We start from the raw sequence: 27240 nt of genomic DNA on the forward strand, positions 1-27240 counted from the left end.
ATCTTTGAATCTTAAAGTTATCATAATGTTTATAAGCTTCAAGGTGTCTATTTGGGCTAGCCATATATTTTTGTCACATAATGAGCATGTGAAGCTGTAGTACTTTATTGCTGAGAAAGATTATCATAATGCATTTAGGAAATTTCCATGTTCCTTTGGCTTAACATTGAAAAATTAGCTTAAATTTATAGGGATGGGATGGGACAAAAAAGGAAGGTCAAACTGTTGAAATACTAAAACTAGATCGTCAGAGAGACAAGTTCTTCTGCCTTTTCCTTTGGATAAAGCAATGTCTCTGGAGTGTACAAAGGTCAGGGCAGCTGTAACCACCCTTCATTACACATATATACTTATATTTTGGATTCTGAGCGTCCGCTCAAAGCCTGTCAAATCTCTGTGTGGCGTAATCAAATCCCTTCACCTCTCTGGTGTCCTGTTTCCTCATTTACAAAATTGGAGGGATTAACTTTAAGTTCTGAAGATAACTTTCTTGCTTCATGTTTTTTTAGCATTATGATTCAAGTGTAATGGAAGGTAAGCAAAAATAAATACAATTGAACAATTTGCTAATATTCTACACTTCGGGTAATTATCATCTATCTTCATAGATCAGCTTGGAAATTTAAATTATTGAAATTTAGGTATATAGAAATTAAAATATATAGAAAATTATGACCACATATGATGTAGATATATTTATTTGAGTATCAATACTTAAGAACTTGCATTTCTTTTTAGACTAGTTTTATTTTAGCTTTAACATAAAGTGCAAAATCTTCCATCCCATTTAAATTCTGTAAGAAAACCAGCTGTACTGTAAACCTGACCAATTGTGGTCCAACTTAGGGTTTTACTACAAAGAAAGAATCTTTGAGTTTGTACAGTGTCCTTTTTTAAAAATATGAGAAAAATGAAGTTTCAGAGAAGAATGTGACTTTTTCAGAATGGGAAAATGGATCACATGCCATACCCACTCACAGCATTTTTGCCATTATGTGTATTGCCATTTAAAGTCTTCTTTCAGCCAAGATTTATTGATTGTGTACTTTTTTGTGTACAGGCACTGGGGATATAAGTGTTAGTAAGCCATGGAAGTTAATCGGGTGGAATGGTGATGTAAACAAATTTGAAGTCTCCTCAAGGTGTGTTATATTGTTGTAGAAATATGTCAACATTGGCAGAGGAACACAGGAGAAGGAAGAACTAACTCTGATGTTTGTGCTGGGAGGATAGGAGGCTAGGAAGCTGCCAGCATGTCTCAGAGGGCTTCTACAATTGTGTTATATTTAAACTTTGTATGACCCAAAAAATTATAGGTATAAAATGCAAGAATATTTGAGTAAACACAGAATAATGCCCAAGATGGATGGGTAAGGTACAGGTGGGAGGTGGTGGACAGACAAGGTTCATCTTTGAAGGCCAGGTAGGCATTAGAGAAGCTCCCCTCAAAAAAATTCTTAAGCTCTAGCTGGTTTGGCTCAGTGGATAAAGCACCAGACTGGGACTGAAAGGTCCCAGTTTGATTCCAGTCAAGCTGCACATGCTTGAGTTCTGGGCTCAATTCCCAGTGTAGAGCGCGCAGGAGGCAGCTGGTTAATGATTCTCTCTCTTCATTGATGTTTCTATCTCACTCTCCCTCTCCCTTCTCTGAAATCAATAAAAAAATATAAAAAAAGATACATAAAATTGTTTTAAAAAATTCTTAATAAGAAACTAATAGTATTATGATTAAAAATAGAAATTTATCCAACCTTGTAAAATTTCTATCCTGCTCTAAGAACTGTGATCCTAACTGTTCTAACCATTTTTGATAGAACCAAGTGCAAGTCTGCATTTATGCCACCTGCACAGGGAATCTAGACTATGCATATTTTGCTGTCCTAGAATTTTTTGACGAGAAACTTCTGTTGTGCATTAATAAAGCATTTCTCTTTTTTCTTTTTCCCAACTCCACAGTTTTGACAAGAGCAATGTACTTGGAATTTTATTTCAAGTTAAAATCTTTATCATTTCTGAACAGAACACTTTTACTGCTGTTGTTCAGCTAAATTATGAGAGCCAGCGATGACTCTTGATCACAGCTCTTTAATTTGGGAGCTAGTGAGCAGTTTTCCCTTATCATTTAATGGGATTGAACTTCTGATCAGACGGGTTTTAATACTGCATGAGACAACTGTTCCTCTACTGAGTAAAAGGGTCCTGATAAGCTCCCCACACTGACCAGCAGACTGGGGAGGAATTGAATCTATTTGTGGAGAGATGGCTTGGGTTATTGATGGGCCACAACACTGTAATTCCCATGAACTATGAGCGAATAGCTCTATAAGTATTGGAGATAAGATCTGAAATCAAAGGACAAAAACTGTATGGAAAGTGGAATTGCTATTCAGCTAGTCCATGCTGACATCTTGCAGTATTAGAAGGACCTCTGAGGGCCTTTGGTAATTGTTTTCATAAATCTGCCACATGAATTTATTCTGTTAGTGTTAATCCTAAAAGAACTAAAGGACTGAGTGGGGATTGTGTCACTATTGCTTTGTTGGCATAGCACACACATGAGGTCCAACTTAGAGTTGGACCAGGCTCACAGATAAAATAACCAATGAATGGTCAAAATAAGGCATTGTGGGTGGAAGAGGATCAAGGTGGTGGTTAAGGAATGCCAGGCAAGGAATTCACAGTGATTAGGTATTTGTTTTGTCATAACTCTTGATAGCAGATGTAGAGACCAAATTTTATTCAATTTAGCAGAGAATTTACTGAGAAACTACTGTGTCCTAGTGCTATGCTGTCTGCTCTGGACATAAAAATGAATAAAGAAATGATCCTCTTGAGGAACATGTTTTGTCTAGAGAAGCTGACACTTAGGTAAATAATTTCAATATCACATGTACCGGGGCTGATTAGCAGGTCCTGAGTGACAGATGAATGATTACTCTGACACACATTTGATGTGAAAGAGAGGCTAAGGGACTGCCTGGCTAGAGAGACACTAGACAGTCTCATTTGCCTGCCTCTTCAGGCTTTTTTGTAACAGCAGTTTGAGCTAAAATTGACTTTTAGAACAATCAGTAGGATAAGCATTCTTGGGCATACACAGGTGTCAGCAGTACCCTTAAGCATATTAAGCATAAAGATTCTGGTAAACACCTGAGGGAGGGTCGGTGTGTACACAGACTTGTTTGGAAAGGTCAAGGAACAATTAGGGCCTGTCACCTTCAGCCAACTCCCCTAGAAAATTCTTTTGGAATTTCCTCCTTACAAATTTTCCAACTAAGTCTCCCGTGCTCCTCCACACACATGTAAGAGGTACACAGAAGCTGCTCTGGAGGCTGATGCCTCAGATGGATTTTGAAGCTAGCCAACCATAATTATGGTTCCCAATATTGCTAACTTTATTAACAATACTCTTTTTATTCAAATGTTCTCTTTTCCTTGGCTTTTAGCTTTGACTCCTTCCTTTATGATTTTAATATATTATTATACTAAATCTCAGTAAGGATATTCTCATAGATTAAAAAGACCATTTTGATTGTTTTACTAGATAATTATAAATATTTCCCCCTTATTGCAAGTTGTCAACTATAAATAAGGCAACTATTTACTGAGAAATTCTTTCTCTTTTGGTTTATTTAATACTTGTTGATGTAGTTAAATAAATGAGGCTATTATGTAATCTATAAAATGCTCTTGTGAGTGGTTAATAGAATGGTGTTTGCATTGTGATTAATAGCCTTGTCAGCTAATTATTATTTGGTATTGTTAAAGTTATTCCCATAGTGTGTTTCAAGCTGTTTCTTCAAGATACTTAATAAAGACGGTGGGTGTTTCTCTAACAGATACTGATTCTCATAATTGATTATTGGTTGATTAAATTTCCATAACTTGGTATTTTGTTTTGTAGAATTAAGAATATATTCTGCATACATATTCAGTTCACAAAAAGCATCTAGCTATAATCTATTTTTAAAATTTTGTCTGGCAATAGAATAAAGGCTTCATACAAATAAATTAAAGCCATAGGTCATATTGTATTAGTCTGCTCAGGCTACTGTAACAAAATACCACAGACTGGTTGGTGGCTTAAACAACAGACATTTATTTTCTCACAGTTATAAAGGTTAGAAATCCAAGGTTAAGGGGTCAGGATTGGTTTCTGTTAAACCCTCATTCTGGCTTGTAGAATTCCACCTTTCATGCAAACATGGGTGGGGTGGGATGGGTTGGTTTGGGAAGTTGGGGGCTGGAAATCAGAAAGAGCAGTGAGGGAGTGCAAACTTGCTATAAGCTTTGTGTCTCTTGAGGGTCCCACCCTTATGACCTCACTTAATCTTAATTACTTCACTAAGAAGCCCTATCTCCAAATACAGTCACATGGAGGCTTAGAGCTTCAACATGTAAATTTTGAGGGGATGCAAGCCTATCGAATAAAAGGGTAATATGCAAATTAACCATCACTCCATCACAAAGATGGCGGCACCCATAGTGGCTGGGGCGCTGGACGCTGGCGGCGTCACCCTGGCGATGGGCCCCAGCATCCTGCGAGCCCTGGCCCGTGGAGGGAGGGAGGGCGGATGGGCAGGCCTCTGGCCAGAGGCCGGCCAGGGCGCAGGACACTGGCGTCATTGCAGGCTGGGCTGAGGGACTCCACCGACCCCATGCATGAATTTTGTGCACCAGGCCTCTAGTTTAGTTCATAATAACACATATCAAACCTGATACTGCTTTGTTTCAGAAGGTTTTTTTGGAAGTTTATTATTTTGTTTTTACCATAACCAATAGGATTATTGCTCTGACAAAACAGATTTGCTGTTTCTTCATTATTATTGTTAGTAATAGTTGACATAGGCCAAAGATTGTGATGTAGTAAGTAGGAAAGGGAAATATGAAGGACAGATTAAATATTTAAGATAGTGAGGTTAGCATCTGTGAAAAAGAGAGTTGCTCTGATTACATTTTCTCACCTTTTCAAGGTGGGGGAAGGCTGACTTTATCTCCCTAAGCCTATGGAGAATCTCCCTATCTGATTAGCTAGACCAGTGGTCGGCAAACTGCGGCTTGCGAGCCACATGCGGCTTGCGAGCCGCGGTTTGCTGCTCTGTTGACTAATGAGTTTGCCGACCACTGACCTAGACTCTCGATTCCAATAATTACAGGCTGTTGTTGTTCCTTGTGATTAAGCCCGTATCCCAGTGGTTGGCAAACTTATTAGTCAACAGAGTGGCAAACCGCGGCTTGCGAGCTGCATGTGGCTCGCGAGCCACAGTTTGCCGACCCCTGCGCTAGCCCATGAGGATGTGTATTTTTAGGAAACAACAACAAAACAAATTTAAATCTCTGAAATAAAACCCTCCTTTATCAAATTTCTAGTTCTATTCCAGGGTGATTTTGATTTTTAAATGCTTTACTAAACTGCTTTATATACCAAATTAGGAGGCTAATTGTCTTGGTCCAATGCCTATCCTCTTTATGCTTTACAAATAAAGTTTAGTAGGCCATATTTTTCTGTAGTACTGCCTTTGCAAAGATGATAGACTATACAAAATTTCCATAAAAATCTAAGAGAGTGGCTTAATTTCACACCAACTTTTAACTGATATGAACCATATGTATTTTTTCATTTTGCTTAAGTTTGTTAGTTATTGTCTATATTTGCTCATGTTATGATATTTTTCCTACTGTTTTGAAATACTACTGTTTTCTAGATTTGTACTTGCCTTTTTTTTTAATTAGTTGTAAATGTCATTTTTTAGACTAAACTTCAATGGCTCTGCGAGGAACTGAAGGAGAGAGAAAACAGGGAGAAAAGTCTGCGGCACGAGCTAATGCTGTGCAGACAGCAGCTCAGGAATATGACTGAGAACAAGGAATCCGAGCTCCAGTGTCTCCTGGAACAGATAGAAAGGCAGGAGCTGCTTCTGGAAGAAATACACCAAGAGAAGAGAGGTGTGTTAGCTGCTCTTACTCTCGCTGTTCTTTGTTTGTGTTCCTGGAATCCAGCAGAGGGAGAAAACCTACTTCTCTTACCTCTAGCTCAGATTATTGCTGTACTAGAGGCCCAATGCACAAAATTTGTGCAAGAGTAGGCCTTCGTTCCCCCAGATGCTGCACCGGCTTCCCTCTGGCACTTGGGATATGGGCTTCCCTTTGCCTGCCGGCACCTGGGACCCGGTCTTTCCTCTGTCCGCTGGCAGGCACCCGGGACCCGGTCTTCCCTCTGTCCACTGGCAGGCACCTGGGACCCAGACTTCCCTCACAGCCCTGGCTTCGTCCAGAAGGTCGTCCGGAAGGATATCCAGTCTAATTAGCATATTATGCTTTTATTATTATAGATTATTATAGATTCTTCTCTTTTCTTTTGTCTCTCCTGTCTTCATTTCTGGGTTCAGAAGGGAAAACTGTTCCCGCCCTGAGAGCGTTTTCATTAGCTACTATATCCCTCTTGTTTACACAGCTCTTGTCATTGGAAAGTGTTAATTTGGTAAGACATGTTTGTTCTTCCCTCGTAAGATACCAAAATTTATACTTTGACTTCAGTAAAATACCTATTAATTCATTCAAGAAATACTTATTTTGTTTATATTTTGTCTTGGGCACTGTTATGTGTGCTGAGGATACATTTAGTTTTACATTTTTTCTTTGGTACATTAGTTTTCATTTTTTCTTTATAAATATCTAAAATCTTAGTCAAAATTTCCTCAATTTCTCTTATTTTTTTTCTCAATTCAATGTAAGTGCTTTCATCACTTTTTTACTGAAATATTTTGGTTGAAATTACATATTAAGTATTTTAACAGGAATTAAAAAACAAAACTGTATACAATATACTTCCCCATACAAATTGGCAAACAATAGGAGATTTTTAACCATGCAATTAGAGAGTTGTACACTATTGGTACCTATAGACCAAGGCACCAAGCAACTGCAAGGTACACCTTTTTTATTAAACACATAAGGGATATTTATAAAAACTGATCTAAATTTGATAAAGCAAGTTTTATTGAATTTCAAAACACCACTGTTCTAAATTTGTAAATTCTAAATATATAAAGATTTAAAGAAAAATAATAATAGTAATTTCAATATGTCTGAAACGAATGAGAAATATAATCTTACATATATTATAAACTTGTGATACATAGGAAAATGAATACTAAAGGAAAGTGTTTCCTTACATATTTATAGAAGAAACAAAATTTTAATACATAAGAAATAACTTATTATTTTTATGTTAAATAGTAAAGGAGATAGTTGTATAAATTTCATCAAGCTCAGAAGAGAGTACTAATATACTATCATTTTTATATAGTATTTATATGTTACTTAAATACTTAAAAGTCATGTTTATGGTCATTCCATATTTGGGGAAATAAATCTAAAGTAATATTGTCTTTACCATTATTATCAAATATATTTATCAGTTCTAACATTACTTCATGTAGCTCATCTAAATTTACCATACAGCAGTTATATTTGGGGAACCTAAGTGTATCTTATGTTGTGCTGGCCATAGGCCTTTTCTTTTACTAGTGAACTTCATGAATTAAAAAAATTAAATTTTTAAACCCATTAAAAAAAACTTAATATAGTGTCCCATTAAGGAAAACTAAGCATATGACATACAGTTATCCTCTTCAAAATAATTTTTTTTTCATTTTTCATTTTAGTGATCATGGTTATTCCCTATATACCATTTAAAATTGTTTATTACTCTACTATAGTGACTCTCAACTTTTCTCGTATCAGGACCATTTTTATATTCTTAAAAGCTCTTTGAGTTCTCAAAAATTTTATTGTGCATTATATGTATCAATACTTAACATATTTAAATTAAAACTAAGAATTAAAAGATAGTCTTTTAAGGTAATAATTATAAATTCATTCTAGGGAACATAAAAATTAATGAAATTTAATTATTTTCTTAGACAAAAATATTGAAAAGTGGCATTGTTTTGCACTTTTGTAAATCTCTTTAATTATGGTTTTAGAAGACAGCTGCATTTTCATTTTGTTCAATGCCTTATCAATGAACCTGGCACATAGTTGATATGTCAGATATTTGAATAAGTGAATGAATGAGTGAATGGATGACTGCTGCACAATTAATAGGGGAGCCATCATATTTTAGTGAAAAAAGAAATCACAATGAACTCTGCAGGACCACAAGAAAAATCAGTAATTGAGTAATTTAATTGGAGTGATTTATATTTTGTTCATGACACTCTGGGTTTATAACAATATTTGTCTTTATAATATTTCAGTTATGTATTACATTTTACAGTAGAAGTATTTAAACCGATTATATTTCTATTCACTTCACAACGATATTCTCTAAGAGCTTCCCGATTTATTTAGGGACACTATAACATCATTAGTAGTAATTCTAGCTCCATTGTGTACTCTTATTAGAGTTAGCTCCGTAGCATAACATGTAAAAACTATTTAAAAATACCTGAATATCAAAAATGTAAGCAAATAATAAGAAAAATATGTGTATGTCTAAGATAGTTTCAGTTTTTAATAGAATGAATGTAACTTTTAGAGTATTATATTTTAGTTGCTATGGATTGTAGACAAGCTTAAGTATGACTATAAATGTTGAACAGAAAGATCTAGGAATGCCAGAGTTTAAACAGGTGAAAGAAAGGTTAGCTGGGGTAGCAGGATCCCAGAAGATATGACAGTGGATGAGGTCAAAAGTAAAGGTGGAGAAGTGAATTTTGGAAAGGACAAGGGCTAGAGTTAGGCATTTGTTCTCCCATTACCTTTTTAGCACTTTGAATACACCAATATTTTTGGCAGTTTCACATCATAATATTTTGAATGGTGGTTCTTTATTTTGACTATTAGCTCCTTAACATCTGTGATTTGGTTTAATTGATATTTGCCTTATATATGATTCATACCCTTTGGAGAAAAGGTTGGAATGGGAAATAGCTCCTAGATTTGCTATGTAAAATTGAGAGATCTGTTTTAGTAGAAACCTTTTGAGTTTAATTCACATTTTAGAACATTTTTCATGACTAAATTTTTTTGCAAGGTGCTTCAAAAGGATAATACATTCATATGTGGATATCCAAGGCATAGAGCCAGCTTAGTGAAAAATCAGATATACATACATGAATTTTCTGGCCTTACAGAGGGCTCTGAGGATGAGTACTTTTACTAATAATAAAGATATGGTAAAGTTTCTTTTCTGTGCTTTTAAGTTGTGTGCGGTTCAAAGCATTGACTCTAAAACACATTCTTTATTTCAGAAGGTTCTCATGGAGCTGACTTGTCTCTACAAATGGTGATCTCTTTCAAGGGCTTTCCTTTGGTTTCACTGTTCCAGAGTTCTGAGAAACTCCATTCAGCTGATTTCTTTGTTTTTCCTTGCTTTCTTTGAATCTCTGTTCCACTTCCTCAGTTTGTGGGTGGCATAACAGATGATACCTTCCTAAGATAGAGACTAGGAAGGGACTTATAAACTGTAGGAATTTTCCCTAGCATGTAGGCTAGACATGGGGTGGCATTGTGTTTTTTTTTTTTTTTTTTTTTTGTGCAAAATTGATTGATTTAGTTTTCCTGCCACTCACCCATTTATCTATAACTTCTGAGAACACTTAAAACCTATCCTTACACTTATGATTTGAAGGAAAGTTTACTTTCTCCCAGGTCCTTTGTCTCCTGCAACTGGTGGCTTTACAGTTTTCCTTGGTCACTTCTCCTATATCTACTTCTCCCTCTCCAGTTACACTATCTCTGTCTTATTTAGCTCTTGATTACCTCATATCTTAAAGGATTGCAGAAGCTTTTTTCTTTATTTTTTAAATATTTATTGTTGAAAATATTACAGATATCCTCCTTTTTCCCCATTGACCTCTTACACCCCACTCCTTCCCCCTCCCCGGCCTTCACTGCACTATTGTCTGTGTCCATGGGTTATGCATATATGCATGTAAGTCCTTTGGATTACAGAAGCTCCCTTATTTGAAGATCTTCTTGACCTTTAGTCTCTACTTTCCACTTGACTGGTCTTTACCTATGAGCCTGCCAGAGGCCTTCAGACAGGTTTCCCAACAGGCACACTCTGGTTGGTATGCCCAAGCTCACACCATTTCCTGTGCCCCAGCTATCCTCTATCCATTTATCTGCTATTTGATAACACATTTGGTTATGGTGACATCTTTTAGAAATAACCTTGAATATTCTGAGATTAATACAAGAAAGTAAATCATTCTCAAACTTTGCTGTAATATTTTTTATAATAAACTAGTGGCCCAGTACATGGATTCATGCATATTGAAAGGAAATTAATTAGGAGAAATATTTTAATATCACTATTCACCCTTTCTCTATAATAGAAGTGTCAGAGACGAAAGAAAATTAGTAAAATGTATATGAAAAGAATATATAAATTAATAAATAAACAATAATAACATGATAAAACAACAACAAAGACATGATATAAAAAAACAAAAACATGATATAAAAACATTGGTAAAAACAAATGACTGATAAATTGATTAAACTTATTCTAATATCTCCCTGTATACCACATTAAGAGTAAAAACACTTTCAGAGTGCTTGACTAATTTCCCTTGTGATGAAGTATTTACAACTTTAACTTTAGCATACACACTCTTCGAACTCGAGAGAAAGCAACGTATAACTGACCATGTCTGAAAACAGGTTCAGGTAGGAATATTTCTACTCTGTCTAGAGTTTGTCCTTGTGATTTATTAATAGTCATCGCAAATGCTGGCATCAAAGGAAACTGTCTTCGAATTAATTTAAATGCGAGACCAGTGTCAGACGGGGATAGTTGTGCCAATAGTTGGTCTTCAGACATTCTGTCGACATTGCCACTTTTTTTCAACTTCAGAATGTCAACAAAAACAGCCAAATTCACGATTGACAATGACAGATTGAAACACACACATGCGATTGGTGCCAGTGAGAGCTTTCTATGTATCGCGCATGAGTGAGTCAACATTTATTTTTATTTTTATTTATTTTATTTTTTTTTAAATAAATCTTTATTCAGATTATTACAATTATTTCTTTTTTTCCCCCCCTTGCTCCCCTCCACCCATTTCCCACCCCACCTTCTGCCCTTACCTCCCCCCCACTGTCCTCATCCATAGGTGTATGATTTTTGTCCAGTCTCTTCATGAACCCCCCATACCCCTTTCCCCCTGAGAATTATCAGTCCACTCCCTTTCTATGCCCCTGATTCTATTATATTCACCAGATTATTCTGTTCCTCAGGTTTTTAATTCACTTGATTTTTAGGTTCACTTGTTGATAGGTATGTATTTGTTGTTCATAATTTTTCTCTTTACTTTTTTCTTCTTCCTCTTCTTTAAGAATACCTTTCAGCATTTCATATAATACTGGTTTGGTGGTGATGAACTCCTTCAGCTTTTTCTTATCTGTGAAGCTCTTTATCTGCCCTTCAATTCTGAATGATAGCTTTGCTGGGTAGAGTAATCTTGGTTGTAGGTTCTTGCTATTCATCACATTGAAAATTTCTTGCCACCCCCGTCTGGCCTGCATAGTTTCTGTTGAGAAGTCAGCTGACAGTCGTATGGGTGCTCCCTTGTAGGTAATTAACTGTTTTTCTCTTGCTGCTTTTAATATTCTCTCTTTGTCTTTTGCTCTTGGCATTTTAATTATGATGTGTCTTGGTGTGGTCCTCTTTGGATTCCTTTTGTTTGGGGTTCTGTGGGCTTCCTGGACTTGTAAGTCTATTTATTTCACCAGGTGGGGGAAGTTTTCGGTCATTATTTCTTCAAATAGATTTTCAGTATCTTGCTCTCTCTCTTCTTCTGACACCCCCATAATTCTGATGTTGGTACGCTTGAAGTTGTCCCAGAGTCTTCTTACATTATCTTCAACTTTTTGGATTTTTTTTTTTTTTTGCTTTTTGCTTTTTCAGTTGAGTGTTTTTTGCTTCTTTGTATTTCAATTCTTTGACTTGATTTTTGTGTTCCTCTTGTCTGTTTTTGGGTCTCTGTATAATATTTTTTATTTCAGTCAGTGTATGTTTAATTTCTAGTTGGTCCTTTTTCATATCTTCGAGGGTCTCGTTATATTTATCGGCCTTTTCTAGGATATTCTTAAAAAGCCTTATAACTGTGGTTTTGAATTCTATATCCAGTCGTTTGTTTTCCTCCATTTCTTTTGTTTGTGATCTGATTCTTTGATGCCGCATTTTCACTGCTTCCCTGAGTTGGTAAGGTAGATTTGTGTGCTAGGTTTCCAATATGGCCCAGTGGGTCTGCCTCCCCAGTTAACCTGAGGTGGACACTCTTGGTGCACCCCTTTGTGGACTGTGTGTACAGCCTTGTTGTAATTAAGTCTTGATTGTTGTTGGTATCACTGGGAAGAATTGACCTCCAGGCCAGTTGGCTGTAAGGATCAGCTATGTCTATGCTCGGAGAAGTTCGGTGCTGGAGACAGCCTTATAGGATTAGACTTGCCAAATTGCAATAGCCTCTGTGCTCAGCTTGGATGGGGTGGGGTCTCAGTCTTGGCTTCCCGTCAGCCTTGCCCTTGCGTGCATGTGCGCGCCTTCAGACCTCTGCCTTTCCCAGCTCGAGTCTCCGCCTGAGAGTCCAGACTCCCCCCACAAGAGCGTGGGTCCCCAGGGGCTTGCCTGGAACTGGGGTTCACTGCAGTCAGAACTGGGGCTCAGTGCAGTCAGGAGCCTCTGACTCCCTTCCACTAGGGAAAGCCTGTGGCAACCTCCGCAGCCTTTGTGCGCACTGGCATGCGCGCACGCTTTCAGTCCTCCGCCTTCCCCGGCTCCCGAGTCTCCGCCCGAGAGTCCAGACTCCCCCCGTAAGAGCGTGGGTCCCCAGGGGCTCGCCCGGAACTGGGGTTCAGTGCAGTCAGAACTGGGGTTCAGTGCGGTCGGGGGCTTCCTTCCCCCTTCCGCCAGAGAAAGTCAGCCAGGCTCTCAGCCGCCCTTCCTCTCTGCGCGCACAAAGACCCTTTGCCGTACCTCCAATTCTCTGTGAGCTTTTCTCCTTCCTTCTAGTTGTAGAATTTTCACTCAGCCAGCTTTCCTGTGGTTTTGGATGGTGTCCGTTCTGTCTTTTAGTTGTAGTTTTGAAATTGTTGTGCGAGGCAGCAGTTTAGGTGTTTACCTATGCCTCCATCTTGGTTTCTCCCTCCACTCTCTCTTAAAAATCCTCAACATTTATTTTTAGATTGCCAGTGCGCATCATATGTACTGGCCGGTCAGACGGCCGGATGGTTGGTCACTTAGCCTTTAATATATATAGATTACTTGTAGCACATCCTGCAGGTGACCTCCATCCAGTAGCATTTTCTTAGAGAAAACACACATGTGTACACACAACTGCTATTCTAATCAGTTCCGCCAGATGAATTTTCGTCAGGTACAGCTTTGATCCCTGGACTCCTCACCTCAGAAACCTTCAATGGCTCTCACACTGCTGAACAATAATGTCAAGATTCCTACAGGAACCCCACCATTTTTCCCCTCTCTCCTTCTGTGAAAATTCTACCCTTATCATCACCCTTGCTAGCGGAATTATTCCTTTTACCACCCCATTGCTACTAACACTTTCGGATATAATGACATGACATTTGCCATTTCCTCCTTTTCCTCTGGGTATCTGCATATATATCTTTTTGTATTAGTTTTTAATCTCTTGTTTTATAGGTTACTAGAAGCCCGGTACACAAATTTGTGCACAAGTCGGGTCTGGCCGGCCTACCCAATCAGGGCCTATCGAGCTAGGCCAGCCGAGGGGAAGGGCCTCAGGCGGTTGGGCAGCTGGCCCTGCCCCCTGGTCGAACTCCTGGTCGAGGGGACAATTTGCATATTAGCCTTTTATTATATAGGATTATTTTTCCATTGCATCTGGCCATGTGTTTTATATTTAAACAAGAAATAAACTTGCTTATTGGGTATTTAGATAGGTGGACAGGTGGGTAGATGGATGGATGGATACATACATGGATAGCACAAATTAGCCTCTGTCCCTTTAATCCCATCTATTATGGTGTCTTCATCAGAAGCCATATCCCCTTACCATATCCACACTAGACACTTAGGTCTGTTCTAGCAATCAAAAAGAAAATGAACATCAATGTTGATTGATATAGCTTTTTCTGCTTCTTTAAGACACAGGACCAAATATGAAGGATTACACAATTTAGAATTACCTCACCAAACTATCTGATGATGTCCTTTATTAGCTAAGCTGTTTTCACTGGCAATAAGAGAATCCTTCCCCTATTTATCTTTCCAGAGTAAAGGCCTTCAAGTTCTTCCAAGTAGTATTTGGAAAGACACTGATGCACACGTTCTCCTTTCTAGATTAGATGAATCATTTGATCATTCGTCACAGTTGATCATCACATCAACCATGAGAGATTGCAGATTTGCTTTATTTCCAGTTGAGGCTATTGACTTTGTACTCGAGTATTTAAATTTCATTTCTTAATGATGTCACATTTTGAAAAGATTCCTCACCGCAGTCCCCCACAGGTTATGTAAGACCTTTATGTTCAACTGTTCACCCTCATTGTCGTAGAATTGGCCTTATATTTAGGCTTTTATGTGTAATATCTCATTTAATCCTTAAAACAACCACTTGAGATTATTCATCCCATTTTACAGTCAGGCAGCTGAGTCTGGAGGCAAATGGAGTTGGTAGTTTCTCATAAGTTTAGACCAGCAGTTGCCAACCTTTCAGACCGCATGGACCACCATTTGTCTACGGACCACTGGTTGGCAACTGCTGGTTTAGACAGTGAATTACAAATGGGAGAGGACTTGTGAAACTCATGCTTATATTCTGGCTATCATGTTGCATACCAGAATAAACCAGTATTACTCAGTCAACTTCAATAGACCTTGCAAATTGGAAACAACCTGTCCTTTCTCATTTTCTTAGGATCTGTTCCATGAAGTTGTAAAGAAATCAAGTTTTTTGTTAAAAATGTTAGAAAGAAAACTGCTCTGCCACAATGTCAGTCGTTTTGGCTACCATAATAACTGAACCACTAGGAATCCTGTCCAGAAAAAAATGGTCAGTTGAGCTGTTTAGATATAAACTCTTTACTCGTGATAGATGTAATATTTCCAATATTTTCTTTCACATTATTTTAGTACATGATAGCCTATTATTTCATGAATAGCTCACAGGAATTTCAAGCCTCAGGCCCAATTAATGAAGCTAATTCTAATATTATATATAAACTCTCCAATAAGAGATCAAACGTTTTCTTTTGTGTGCCTCCGCTATGAATGTGGTATCTGCCTCCTAATCAGTCACCCACAACCACACCTTTTTGTTGTGTTTTTAAAACTACGAGTGATTAAAGGACACTAGTTTTCAGAACAACCAATTAGTTTCAAATCCATCTACATGCATCCCATGGAACAGCTGTTTCCAAGAACCATATTTCTGAGGTCACGAGAAATTTGTTTCTCACAAAGCTTTCAAAGTTCACTGGGGTGAGGACAGGTGAATATCCAATTTATGATCCACAGTTTCTTCCTTCTTTCCCCCCTTAACTCAGTCATACCTCCCACTAGAACCACAGCTGAGTCTGGCAATACTATAACAGTTGCCCTCCGGTTAACATCTCTCTGCCTTCTTCTGCTCTAACTATAGAATGACAGCATACCTTAACAAAGAAGCACGTTCCTCTTGTGAAAAGAGATGTAAGATTTAGCTAAGATGTCAGAATACTTTGAAGCTATGAGGTTACCAGAAACTAAAATGCCTGTGGCAGATAGAAGGAGTTCTTTCTTCCAAGGTCCTCTGAAGGGGAGACTCCTTTGTAGTATGATTTAGTTGCAGTGAAATGCTAATGATTATGACCAAATATAGAAGTTAGTTTCTGTAGCTGAAATTGTGAACTCACTTAAATAAGGAACTTGTCTTGGATTCCAGGTATTTTTTGTAGCTATGGCTATGTAATGTGAACACTCCACAGAGATATGTTTCTAAGTAATACCATCTCGTTCCTCCATGTCAGATACCTCTGATGGGTTCTCTTTAATATTTGTATCTTTGTGGTGGTGAGGTTGAAATGTTATCTAGGACAGTACAGGGAAGAGAAAATGACTGCTGTGTATGTGATATGACTTCAGAGATACTCTCTAAACACACCAATTCTCACAATATTTCTCTAAATATGTTTATCTCAATGATATTCATTAAGGGAGGAGTAGGAGAGGCAAATGCAATTTCAGTAAAATACCTTGTTTCCAAGCAAACATTCTTCATGTAAAAGTCATTCTGAAAACATAAACTGTTAAGGGAGGGAAAATATAACTAGTTAATATGTGGTTACATTCCAGTTGGAAATCAAAGTGAATGCAACTCTAGCCTAATACACTTATACGGTTCTACAGTATTCATATCTTCATGTAATGCTCATATTAATTTTCTACCTAAATCTACTTAACTCACTTTTCTGGTCCTTCTCTTTATTTAACCAGAGAAACAATCTAATTAACTATTAAGAGAGAATAAAAATGCTTTGATTTAAATACATTAAGAATAACAGTTAATAAGAATTTGGAATATTTTTCATCTTTTGGGGTTAGAATTCAGTACTTTTTATATAGTTCCCATAAATATGTACTCTCTTTTTCTTTTGGAATCTGTGAAGCAAACTCTTAAAATGCCCTTTCTGGCACAGGATCTTCTTAGGATTTGTTCTCTGATGTTGTGCACCTGCCTCTGACATCTGGAATGAGTTTGGATCGAGAGCTGTACTTCCTCCTGAGGCTTCTGCTTGAAAATCTTTTTTATTGATTGATTTTTAAAACTTTAGTATAAATGGATCTTTATTGCATCTTAAACTAATGTACCTCAGGTCTTGCTGTAAGGTCCTATTAGATAAGAAATAAGTGTTTGGTCTTGGATGCTTGTCTCCATGTAAACCAATCTGAACTCTTCCACAGTGGGACTATATTGGTCATTCCATCTCCACACCTCTGAACCATGTCCAGGTGACAGAGCTTCCTATTACTTCTCCACAGCTCTATGCTACTTTTCATTTGCAATTTTTGTTGCAGTTTTTCTTCAGTTCACTTTCCCTCTAGGAGTACCTTGAAATGTGTCACTTTTAAATTTCTAGTTCTCAAATATTTTATTCACCTTTCAGCATCTCAACCCCAAAGTTCATTTTGTAAGAAATCCTATCTATAAAAGAGTAATATAAAAATTAACCATCACTCCGCTACACCCACAAGCCAGCCAATCAGGAGTGAGTATGCAAATTAACCCAACCAAGATGGCTGCAGCCACAGAGTGAGCAGGAGGCTTGGGTTTCCCTGGCAATGGAGGAAGCCAAGCTTTCCGTACACCCTGGCAGGCCCAGGCCTCCACTCAAGGCTACAAAGTTTCAATTATAGAAGATAAATAAATCCCAACAAAAATGGCGGCAGCCATGGAGCTGGAGAGAGCAGGATGCTTGAGTTACCCCCAGCGATGGAGGAAGCCAAGCACACCCTGGCAGGCCCAGGCCTCCACTCAAGGCTATAAAGTTTCAATTATAGAGGATAAATAAATCCCAATAAAAATGGCAGCAGCCGCAGAGCTGGAGAGAGCAGGAGGCTTGGGTTGCCCCCGGCAATGGAGGAAGCCAAGCTCCTGCAGCCCTGGCCTGCCTTGGCCTCCACTACAAAGTTTCAATTATAGAAGATAATAAATCCCAGCAAAAATGGCTGAGGCCAGGAGGCTTGGCTCCGCTCAAGGCTACAAAGTTTCAATTATAGAAGATAAATAAATCCCAGATACCAGGGCCTCCGCTTGGGTCACTGGGGGGCATGGTCTGCCTGCAAACCACCACAGGCCCCTCGTCCAGGCCACCCCACACCCCAAAGGAACCCCCACCCTGATCCGGGACACCCTTCAGGGCAAACCAGCTGGCCCCCACCCATGCAACAGGCCTCTATTCTATCTAGTAAAAGAGTAATATGCAAATTGACCATTACTCCAACACACAAGATGGCTGCCCCATGTGGTCAAAGATGACTGCCCCCATGTGGACACAAATGGCCACCACAAGATGGCCAGCAGGGGAGGGCAGTTGGGAGGGAGCAGGCCTGCAAGGGAGGGCAGTTGGGGGTGATCAAACCTGCAGGGGAGGGCAGTTAGGGGTGACCAGGCCAGCAGAGGAGGGAAGTTGGGGGCAACTGGGCCTGCAGGGAAGGACAGTTGGGGGGGACCCAGGCCTGCAGGGGAGAGCAGCTGGGGTGACCAGGCCTGCAGGGGAGGGCAATTAGGGGTGACCAGGCCTACAGGGGAGGGCAGTTAGGGGCAAACAGGCTGGCAGGGGAGTGGTTAGGGGGTGATCAGGCTGGCAGGCAGAAGCGGTTAGGGGCAATCAGGAAGGCAGGCAGGTGCCCAGTTGGGAGCCAGCAGTCCTGGATTGTGAGAGGGATGTCCGACTGCCCGTTTAGGCCTGATCCCACTGGGATCGGGCCTAAACGGGCAGTCGGACATCCCTCGAGGTGTCCCAGATTGGAGAGGGTGAAGGCTGGGCTGAGGGACACACACCCCCCATGCACAAATTTTGTGCACCGGGCCTCTAATAGGTCTATAGTCATTAACGATGCTCACTTTTTTACCCTCTCTATTTGAAATATCCATTCCTTCATTATCACCTGGGTAGAAACATTAAATGAGATCCATGGCTGGATAATGCACATTTGGCTGCCTGGTTTTCTTCTTTCCTCCTTCAGTTCAATATATGCCAATGAAAGTACTGGTCTTACTCAGGCAAGCCATAAGAAAGCTAAAATTGAGCTATCATCAGTGATTGCCTATTAGCTTCTTTGGAGTTTGTGTTGTTCTATTGGGTTCTATATGTGAAAGAGACATTCTTTTACTTTTTGTAAAAGAATTAGGAAATCTAATTCAGATAAGGTTTTATAGAAAAGTTTACATATAAAGCTATGACAAGGATTAAATAGTTGTGAGTATATTGTACAGAAGAAAGTGTTGATGGAGTGGCTCAGGTTGGTTCTAGAGTTCTTTTTTCTTTCTTTCATCTAGGGTTTTTTTTTTTAATTTGTTTGTTTTTTTGTTTTTTTGTTTTTTTTTCCCCCGTGTGGGTTTGGTACTCCCAAAGAAGGAGCTACTGAAGGAATTTTTTATTATTTATTTATTATTTATTTATTTATTTATTTAGTCTTCTATGACTATCAAATGCTCTAAATGCACTGAGGGAATAGAAATTGTAGATTATGGTAGCACTCATAAAGAGCCATTTTCTTTGAGAATTTTGTTACCAGAAAATTTCCATACTAATCAGATGTCAATAGCACCTGTTGTGTTGACTAAATCAAAAACATCAGAGCTGTGGGTTTCTAAACTGCAGGGAATGAAGGAAGCAAGTTGGAGAGATTTAGAGATTGGGGAGGAAAAGGGGACAGGTGCTGATTTCCTACACAAAGGGTCTTCCAGGGTTCTTATTTATTCTTATGTGCTCCCTTACACTAATTCTTCTCTTTTCTTATCCAGTCTGAAGGAATAGAGTAAGTGAATGGTTAGTCTTACTAGTGAAGGTTTATTGGCGGCGGAGGGAGGCAGTAATTATATTTTAGATCTCATTTACCTCATTTGTAATTTCTAAAGGTCTGCAAATGTAGCTGAAAAATATCAATGCCTTTATTCCATGTAAGTTAATTAATTGGAATAATACCATATAAGATTTTTAGGTTTTTTTGAATGCTGTATATTTTTTTTGAAAAAGGAGGTTTTTCTCTTAGTCTTTGATTATGAATTACAGTATATTCTGATCAGTGTGTACTTTCTCTTGTATCAAATTCTAGCATATAATAATTCTTGGAATTATAGAACTTTTCTTGCATATATATTCAATTTTCATCAATTGTTGGTCATTCCTGTTTGGAATAATTTGAAAAAGAGGAAACTTGTATTCTGGAATAGATTGAAATAAAGGAAGAGTAAGTTTTCTGCAATAAATGGCCTTGTGCAAATAAGAATGGGGCAGTTTACCTGAACAGAAGAATGGAATTACAGTGGTTGATAGAGAATAAAATCAGGCAAATAAACAAAACAGCTTCCATTCGTAGTAAGGGCAGGTGGAGGTAGAACTTAATGACAACAGGCACCTTGGTTTTTCTTATTCTTCACAGCAACATATAGTAGGTATTCAATAAATAGTTGTTGAATAAACTAATGAATGAACGAACTAAGGAGAAAACAACTGGGGCAGATAGTCTAGAGTAAATAATAAGAAAATATTAATCATATGGGGTACTCTCCTAAAAAAATTAAGCCTCTCGTATTTTTTTGTAACATCTAAGTAAAACAAATTTATAAGCATCCTTATTGAAATTTCAGAAGCAGGAGTGTCTGATACTATATAGAAATCATTAGTGCATTCTCAATTCTTATCAACCCCAAAAGTATAAAATATCTTGTGATATTTTTTATTATGTCTTTATTGTTAGTATGAACATAAAATAATTTAAAAGTTTTTTATAGATTAATTCTGGACCTTTAACTTTCCTTTTTCCATATAGTCTTGAATTTCACAAGTAAAAATTATTTTCTCTGGTTTTGTTTGCTTTGGGAACCTGTCATCAGTGGTTAGAATTGATGATCAAGGAATTACTTTACTTAAAACTATTCAAAATAGGGTGTTTTTATAATGTATGTTGATGAATTATTAATTATTATTAGTTAAATAATAATGAACTGCTTCAGGATGAAGATAATTTTATTCAATGTATTAAGTGTCTCTTATTACATAACATACAACAAATGTTGGCTGGGTGAATGGATAAATAAATGAATGAGTAACTTACCTTTGCAAGGTAAAAGTAGATGACAGGTCCAGTAGTACCCAATGAACAAATGTGTTGTTAGGTAGTAACCCCCTTGAACTGTAAACATACGGTTCCTGGTCTTAGAGGTTGTGAGAAGGTATAACCAAATATTTGATATCAATGATATGCCACAGAACCAATCACAGTGTCCAACCTCCATAAAGCTTTTCTGGTTTGTTATTAAATGCAATTGTTAAGTGAAGATGATTGTTTCTGGATTATCGTTCTGTTTCTACAAGCTAATTTCAACCCCTCTGGATTATGTGTTATGATGGATGATTTTGTTCCATTCTGTGGAAGTTACTATTTGGTAAAACTTCCCAGAACACTGTACGATTTCAGCAATAGCTTCCAGTTAGCTCTTCATCTGTTCTCAAGTGACCTGGCAATCTTGCCCTTCTCTGTGAAGTGGGCTTTGTATGGTCTCCCATTGCCTCAGCCAATTAAGACCTTAAAATTAAGCTTTGAGGAATCCTTCTCAGGCTTCCAGGAACATAATAGTGCCACTTTTCATTGAAGGAGACAAGAAGTGTTTAAGTTTGGCCAAAGAACAAAGCAAGGATAAAAACCAGTGCTAAAATCACAATTAGCCCTGAATATTTTAATGCAAAAAGGGTATCAGTTTTTGGACACTATTCCTCATTTATGCTAGATTTTCCTCCATAATTTATGCATTCAAAGTTTTTCACTTATAGAGATAATTGAGTTATGTAGTAAGGCATTTTGAACGGGTACTACACCCTTATTTTTGAGGCAAGTAGTTTTGCTATCCGAGATGTAAGCATGGATTAAAACAGTCCTGTTGCCTCAAGCATGAATAAGATTCTAGAATGTATGTTCTTCAAAGGATCTTTCTTTGACTTGGGTGGGAGAGATGAGGAGGTTTGACATTAAAGTATGATGTGACATTTTTATGCATTTCATTCATACTTATAAATTATCATTATCAAATAATAAATTCCTTCATATCTATTTATGGTAGTTGGACTCATTGTTTGTTTAAAGATTCTGGCATTTTGTAGAGTAGTGACTATCTTTTTCTCACCATACCATTCTAGAATGGCAGTTTCCTTTGTTATAGAATGGTGTACAATTCTATAACAAATGACAGAAGGTTTATTTTTTTTCTCTCTTCCTCTCAATGAAGAGTCAGATAAGAATACTAAGATTGGTATTTCTGCTCAGTAACAAAAGTCTTTGTAAATGGGAAACGATTTTTAAAGAAGTTATTGGCTTATATATAGAAATTACGTTTAAATGCTTCAAATAAGTTATTTCTCTTAGACCAGTGGTCGGCAAACTGTGGCTCGCGAGCCACATGTGGCTCTTTGGCCCCTTGAGTGTGGCTCTTCCACAAAATACCACAACCTGGGCGAGTCTATTTTGAAGAAGTGGCGTTAGAAGAAGTTTAAGTTTAAAAAATTTGGCGCTCAAAAGAAATTTCAATCGTTGTACTGTTGATATTTGGCTCTGTTGACTAATGAGTTTGCCGACCACTGTCTTAGACTGAGAATGGCATGATGTTATTATTGACACATACACCATATATATAAGTGAATGTGATATGTTTATATGTGTATTGTATTCATACACCAAAGAACAGAGATGGTTTTGTGTACCAGCTTATGTTGATTGGAGTCTCTGAGTATTTGGCTCTGGGATTACCCCAGTGTCCAGGAATCAGCATCAGAGAATAATTGCTATGTCTGAGTTGTGTTGAGCAGTGGTGATCCTGACCATAGTGTGACATGACAATAGATGTTTCTCAGTAGGAGCACTCTGAATATTTTGAACTGGGCAATTCTGTGTGGTTTAGGATGCTCCCACATATTGATCTGCAAACCCTAAATACCAATAAACACTATCCATTTTTTGAAACAATAAAAATGCTCACACAGATTTTGTTTAGAGTACTATCCGATGCTTTTCTCACAGCAAGGTAAACAAAAATGTGAGTTAATTGTAATAATATATTTTATGTAACCCAATATATCCTAAATATGATGATTTTATTGTATGTACTTGTTTTATTTTTTATATTCCATAAAACTATAAACTTCATGAGAGCATAGACCAGCCGTGGGCAAACTACGGCCTGCGGGCCGGAACCGGCTCTTCTATCCGGTTCTCTTGCTCTCCCCTCTGCTCCTTTACTTTGAATTTATATTAGTTCACACAAACACTCCATCCGTGCTTTTGTTCCGGCCCTCCGGTCCAGTTTAAGAACCCATTGTGGCCCTTGAGTCAAAAAGTTTGCCCACCCCTGGCATAGACCTTGTCTTAAATATATGTATTGGTGTTTCATGACTTATCACAGTGTGTGACCCATAAGCATCTTATACATGTTTATTCATCAGATGCAATATAATGCTTACTTTAGCATTTACCTATTTATTTGCTTTTCATTGAATTTACTAGAGGCCCAGTGCACGAAATTTGTGCATGGATGTGTGTGTCCCTCTGCCCAGCCTGCACCCTCTTTAATCTGGGACCCCTCGAGGGATGTCCGACTGCCCATTTAGGTCGGATCCTACCAGGATCGGGCATAAATGAGCAGTCGGACATCCCTCTCACAATCCAGGACTGCTGGCTCCCAACTGCTCGCCTGCCTGCCTTCCTGATTGCCCCTAACTGCTTCTGCCTGCCAGCCTGATCACCCCCTAACCACTCCCCTGCCAGCCTGATTGATGCCTAACTGCTCCCCTGCCAGCCTGTTTGCCCCTAACTGCCCACCCTTGCAGTCCTGGTCACCCCTAACTGCCCTCCCCTGCAGGCCGGGTCCCCCCCAACTGCTCTCCCCTGCAGGCTTGGGTCCCCCCCAGATGTCCTTCCCTGCAGGCCCAGTCGCCCTCAACTTCCCTTCTCTGCTGGCCTGGTCACCCCTAACTGCCCTTCCCTGCAGGCTTTATTGCCCCCAACTGCCCTCCCTTGCAGGCCTGGTCCCCCCACAACTGCCCTTCCCTGCAGGCCCGGTCACCCCCAACTTCCCTCCTTTGAAGGCCTGGTCATCCCCAACTTCCTTTTCCTGAGGGCCTGGTCCCCCCACAACTGCCCTCCCTTGCAGGCCTGGTTCCCCCTCCTCCCCCAACTGCTTCTCCCCTGCAGGCCTGGGCCCCCCTCAACTGCCCTTCCCTGCAGACCCGGTCACCCTCAACTTCCCTCCTCTGCGGGCCTGGTCACCCCTAACTGCCCTCCTCTGCAGGCTTGATCATCCCCAACTGCCCTCCCCTACTGGCCTGATCACCCAAAACTGCCCTCCCTTGCAGGCCTGGTCCCTCCCAACTGCCCTCCCCTGCTGGCCATCTTGTGGCAGCCATATTGTGTCCAAATGGGGGCAGCCATCTTGTGTGTTGGAGTGATGGTCAATTTGCATATTGCTCTTTTATTAGATAGGATAGAGGCCTGGTGCACGGGTGGGTGCCAGCTGGTTTGCCCAGAAAGGTGTCCCGGATCAGGGTGGGGGTTCCCTTGGGGCGTGGGGGGTCCTGGGCAAGGGGCCTGTGGTGGTTTGCAGGCCGGCCACGCCCCTCGGCGACCCAAACCGAGGCCAGGGCTGTCTGGAAGCAGGTATCTGGGATTTATTTATCTTCTATAGTTGAAACTTTGTAGCCTTGAGCGGAGGCCAGGGCCGGCTGGTAGCCTGGGTTGCCCCAGACAACCCAAATTCCCAGCCCCTCCTTGAGCGGAGGCCAAGGCAGGCCAGGGTGGGCGGGAAGCTTGGCTTCCTCCATCGCTGGGGGTAACCCAAGCCTCCTGCTTGTTCCACCTCCTTGGCCCCCGCCATCTTATTTGGGTTAATTTGCATACTCGCTCTGATTGGCTGGTGGGCATAGCGGAGGTATGGTCAATTTGCATGTTTCTCTTTTATTAGATAGGATTGGGGCAACATTGGTAAATAAAATTATATAGGTGTCAGGTGTACAATTCACCCCAAGTGAAGACATTTTCCATCACCATTTATCCCCCCTTTACCCTCTTCGACCTTCCCCATTTACCTAATTATGTAAACTTAGCATATTCTTCAAACAATTATTAAGCAATATTGTGAAACTATTTAAGCAGAGATATATTATGAACTTTATTTATCTATCTTTTATTTATTCTTTGATTCATTTACCTATATCCTGATTTATATGACAGATTTATACATAATTGATTGAATTAAAGTATACGACATCATAGAGCAGTATTGTCCAAATAAATGAGACACAAATGTGAGCTATATATGTAATTTAAAATTATCTTATAGCCACACTAAGAAAGGTAAATGAAAATGTGAAGTTAATTTGAATATATTTTATATAACCCAATATATCTTAAATATGATTATTTCAACATGTATTTAATATGAACAATTATGAGATATTTTACATTCATTTTTTTATATCAAGCTTTTGAAATCTGACATATATTTTACCTGCACAGGCATATTTCAGTTCCAGTCGGCTGCATTTCATATGCTCAGTTGCCCATGTGTGGCCCATGGCTAATGTTTCAGACAGCACAGCCCTAGAAGGCCTGTATTGGCCATTGTTCCACCTCATCAATCATTTGCTGAGAAATTCATCTGCAGTAGAATTACCAGGATTGTTGAGAAGTCTTTAGGAGGTTCAAGATGATGAATGTAAATAGAAGCTTATATACTATACTATTACTTCTATTTAGAAAAAAAAATGTAATTTATATCTAAAAAATAATTCAAGGCATCTTACAATAAAGACTATAGCATCAATACCGAAATATAAAAAGGGAAATTAAAGATTTATAGGTTAGAGTCTTTGAGTTTTTAAAGTTTAGTACATTTGTTTAAAGAATGATAGAAAATTACATAATTATTTATGTAATTTGGTAGTGGATAAATAACTTTACCAAATCAGAAGGAAGGCTATTTTAAGGAGATTTATTTGCTTTCTTTACCTGGGTTTTTCCTCCTTGTTGTATAGCTTGTATTAAAAAATTTAGATGGTTATTAAATACAGAATTCATTCTTTGGATTACACAATTATATTGTCTTTGGTTTAGAGCAGTGATTTTCAAGTGGTATGTCATCCTGCACTGGTGTGCAGCAAGAATTTTTAAAATATGCAATACTTGACTCTTTAATCAGGGGCACTGACCTCTTTCCCTTAGATTGTCAAATAAAAAATGACAACAGCCAATAAAACTCTAGTTATGTGGTGTGAATGAATCAAACTTATACCTATTTTTTTGGTCAGATCTTAAACTACAGAATTTTAGTAATTAGTGTATTGTGCCATGAAATGAAACAAGTTGAAAACCACTGGTTTAGAGGGTAGAGCTTAGAAAGTATTTTGCTCAGACCCAGGTTTTCTTTCATTCATACTATGGAGTCTTAATTACTATTTTGACTGCCCAGACAAAGTTGTTTGGATCTAGCTTTTAATTTTTCAAAACTTAGTGCCTTCTAATGAATTGGGAAGAGGTTTTATTAGCTACACAGAATAAATGAAAAGGGACCAAATGTTTTCTGGATACCTACCACATGCCAAGCTCTGTGGTAGCCATGTTATGTAATTTCTCAGATAGTCTTTTGTTTGAGGTAGGTATTATTATTCCTGATTTATTAATAAGAAAATTGAAACTCTTGGAGGGCAAGAGACAAACCTTTGGATCTATGGATAATGCAGAAAAGATTCCTTTGTATCCTGACCAGTTGCAAGAAACAACTTCATCTTATTCACATTAAACTGTGGCCCATCCCTGTCAGTTCCACTCAGCAGACCAGAGTAATTATTTTATGACATAAATTAGAGGCCTGGCCTGCTCCCTCTTGCAATCCGGGACCCCTTGGGGGATGTCGGAGAGCCAGTTTCAGTCCAATCCCCACAGGCCAGGCCGAAGGACCTCACCAGTGCATGAATCTATGCACTGGGCCTCTAGTATGCATATAAGATCTTTGGTTAATCTCTCCCCCCTCCCTCCTCCCTCCCTTCCCTCTGAGATTCATCAGTCTGTTCCATGTTTCTTTTTTTTTTTTAAATTATATTTTATTGATTTTTTTACAGAGAGGAAGGGAGAGGGATAGAGAGTTAGAAACATCGATGAGAGAGAAACATCGATCAGCTGCCTCCTGCACACCTCCTACTGGGGATGTGCCCACAACCAAGGTACGTGCCTTTGACCGGAATTGAACCTGGGACCCTTCAGTCCGCAGGCCGACGCTCTATCCACTGAGCCAAACCGGTTTCGGCTGTTCCATGTTTCCATGCCCATGGTTTCCGCTCCTGCGTTGAGCGTCTGCCCCCTGGTGGTCAGTGCACATCATAGCTACTGGCCAGTTGGTCGGTTGGATGGTCAGATGGTTGGACAGTTGCTTAGGCTTTTATATATATATATAGATAGATTATGCCATCTTTTATTACCTAAATTCTTCAATG

General features: G+C 38.9%; 1 protein-coding gene across 1 annotated transcript in view; it reads left to right on the forward strand.

Annotated features, from left to right (window-relative positions):
- Nucleotides 1–27240, forward strand: part of CEP128 (centrosomal protein 128) — a 384557-nt gene that overhangs the window by 177670 nt on the left and 179647 nt on the right. Inside the window, exon 20 of the mRNA XM_080673796.1 lies at nt 5754–5946. Within this exon, the coding sequence (XP_080529922.1) occupies nt 5754–5946 (193 nt within the window). The remainder of the gene's footprint in view (nt 1–5753; nt 5947–27240) is intronic.

Source organism: Plecotus auritus (genome assembly GCF_963455305.1).
Source record: "Plecotus auritus genome assembly, chromosome: 1".
NCBI lineage: Eukaryota > Metazoa > Chordata > Mammalia > Chiroptera > Vespertilionidae > Plecotus > Plecotus auritus.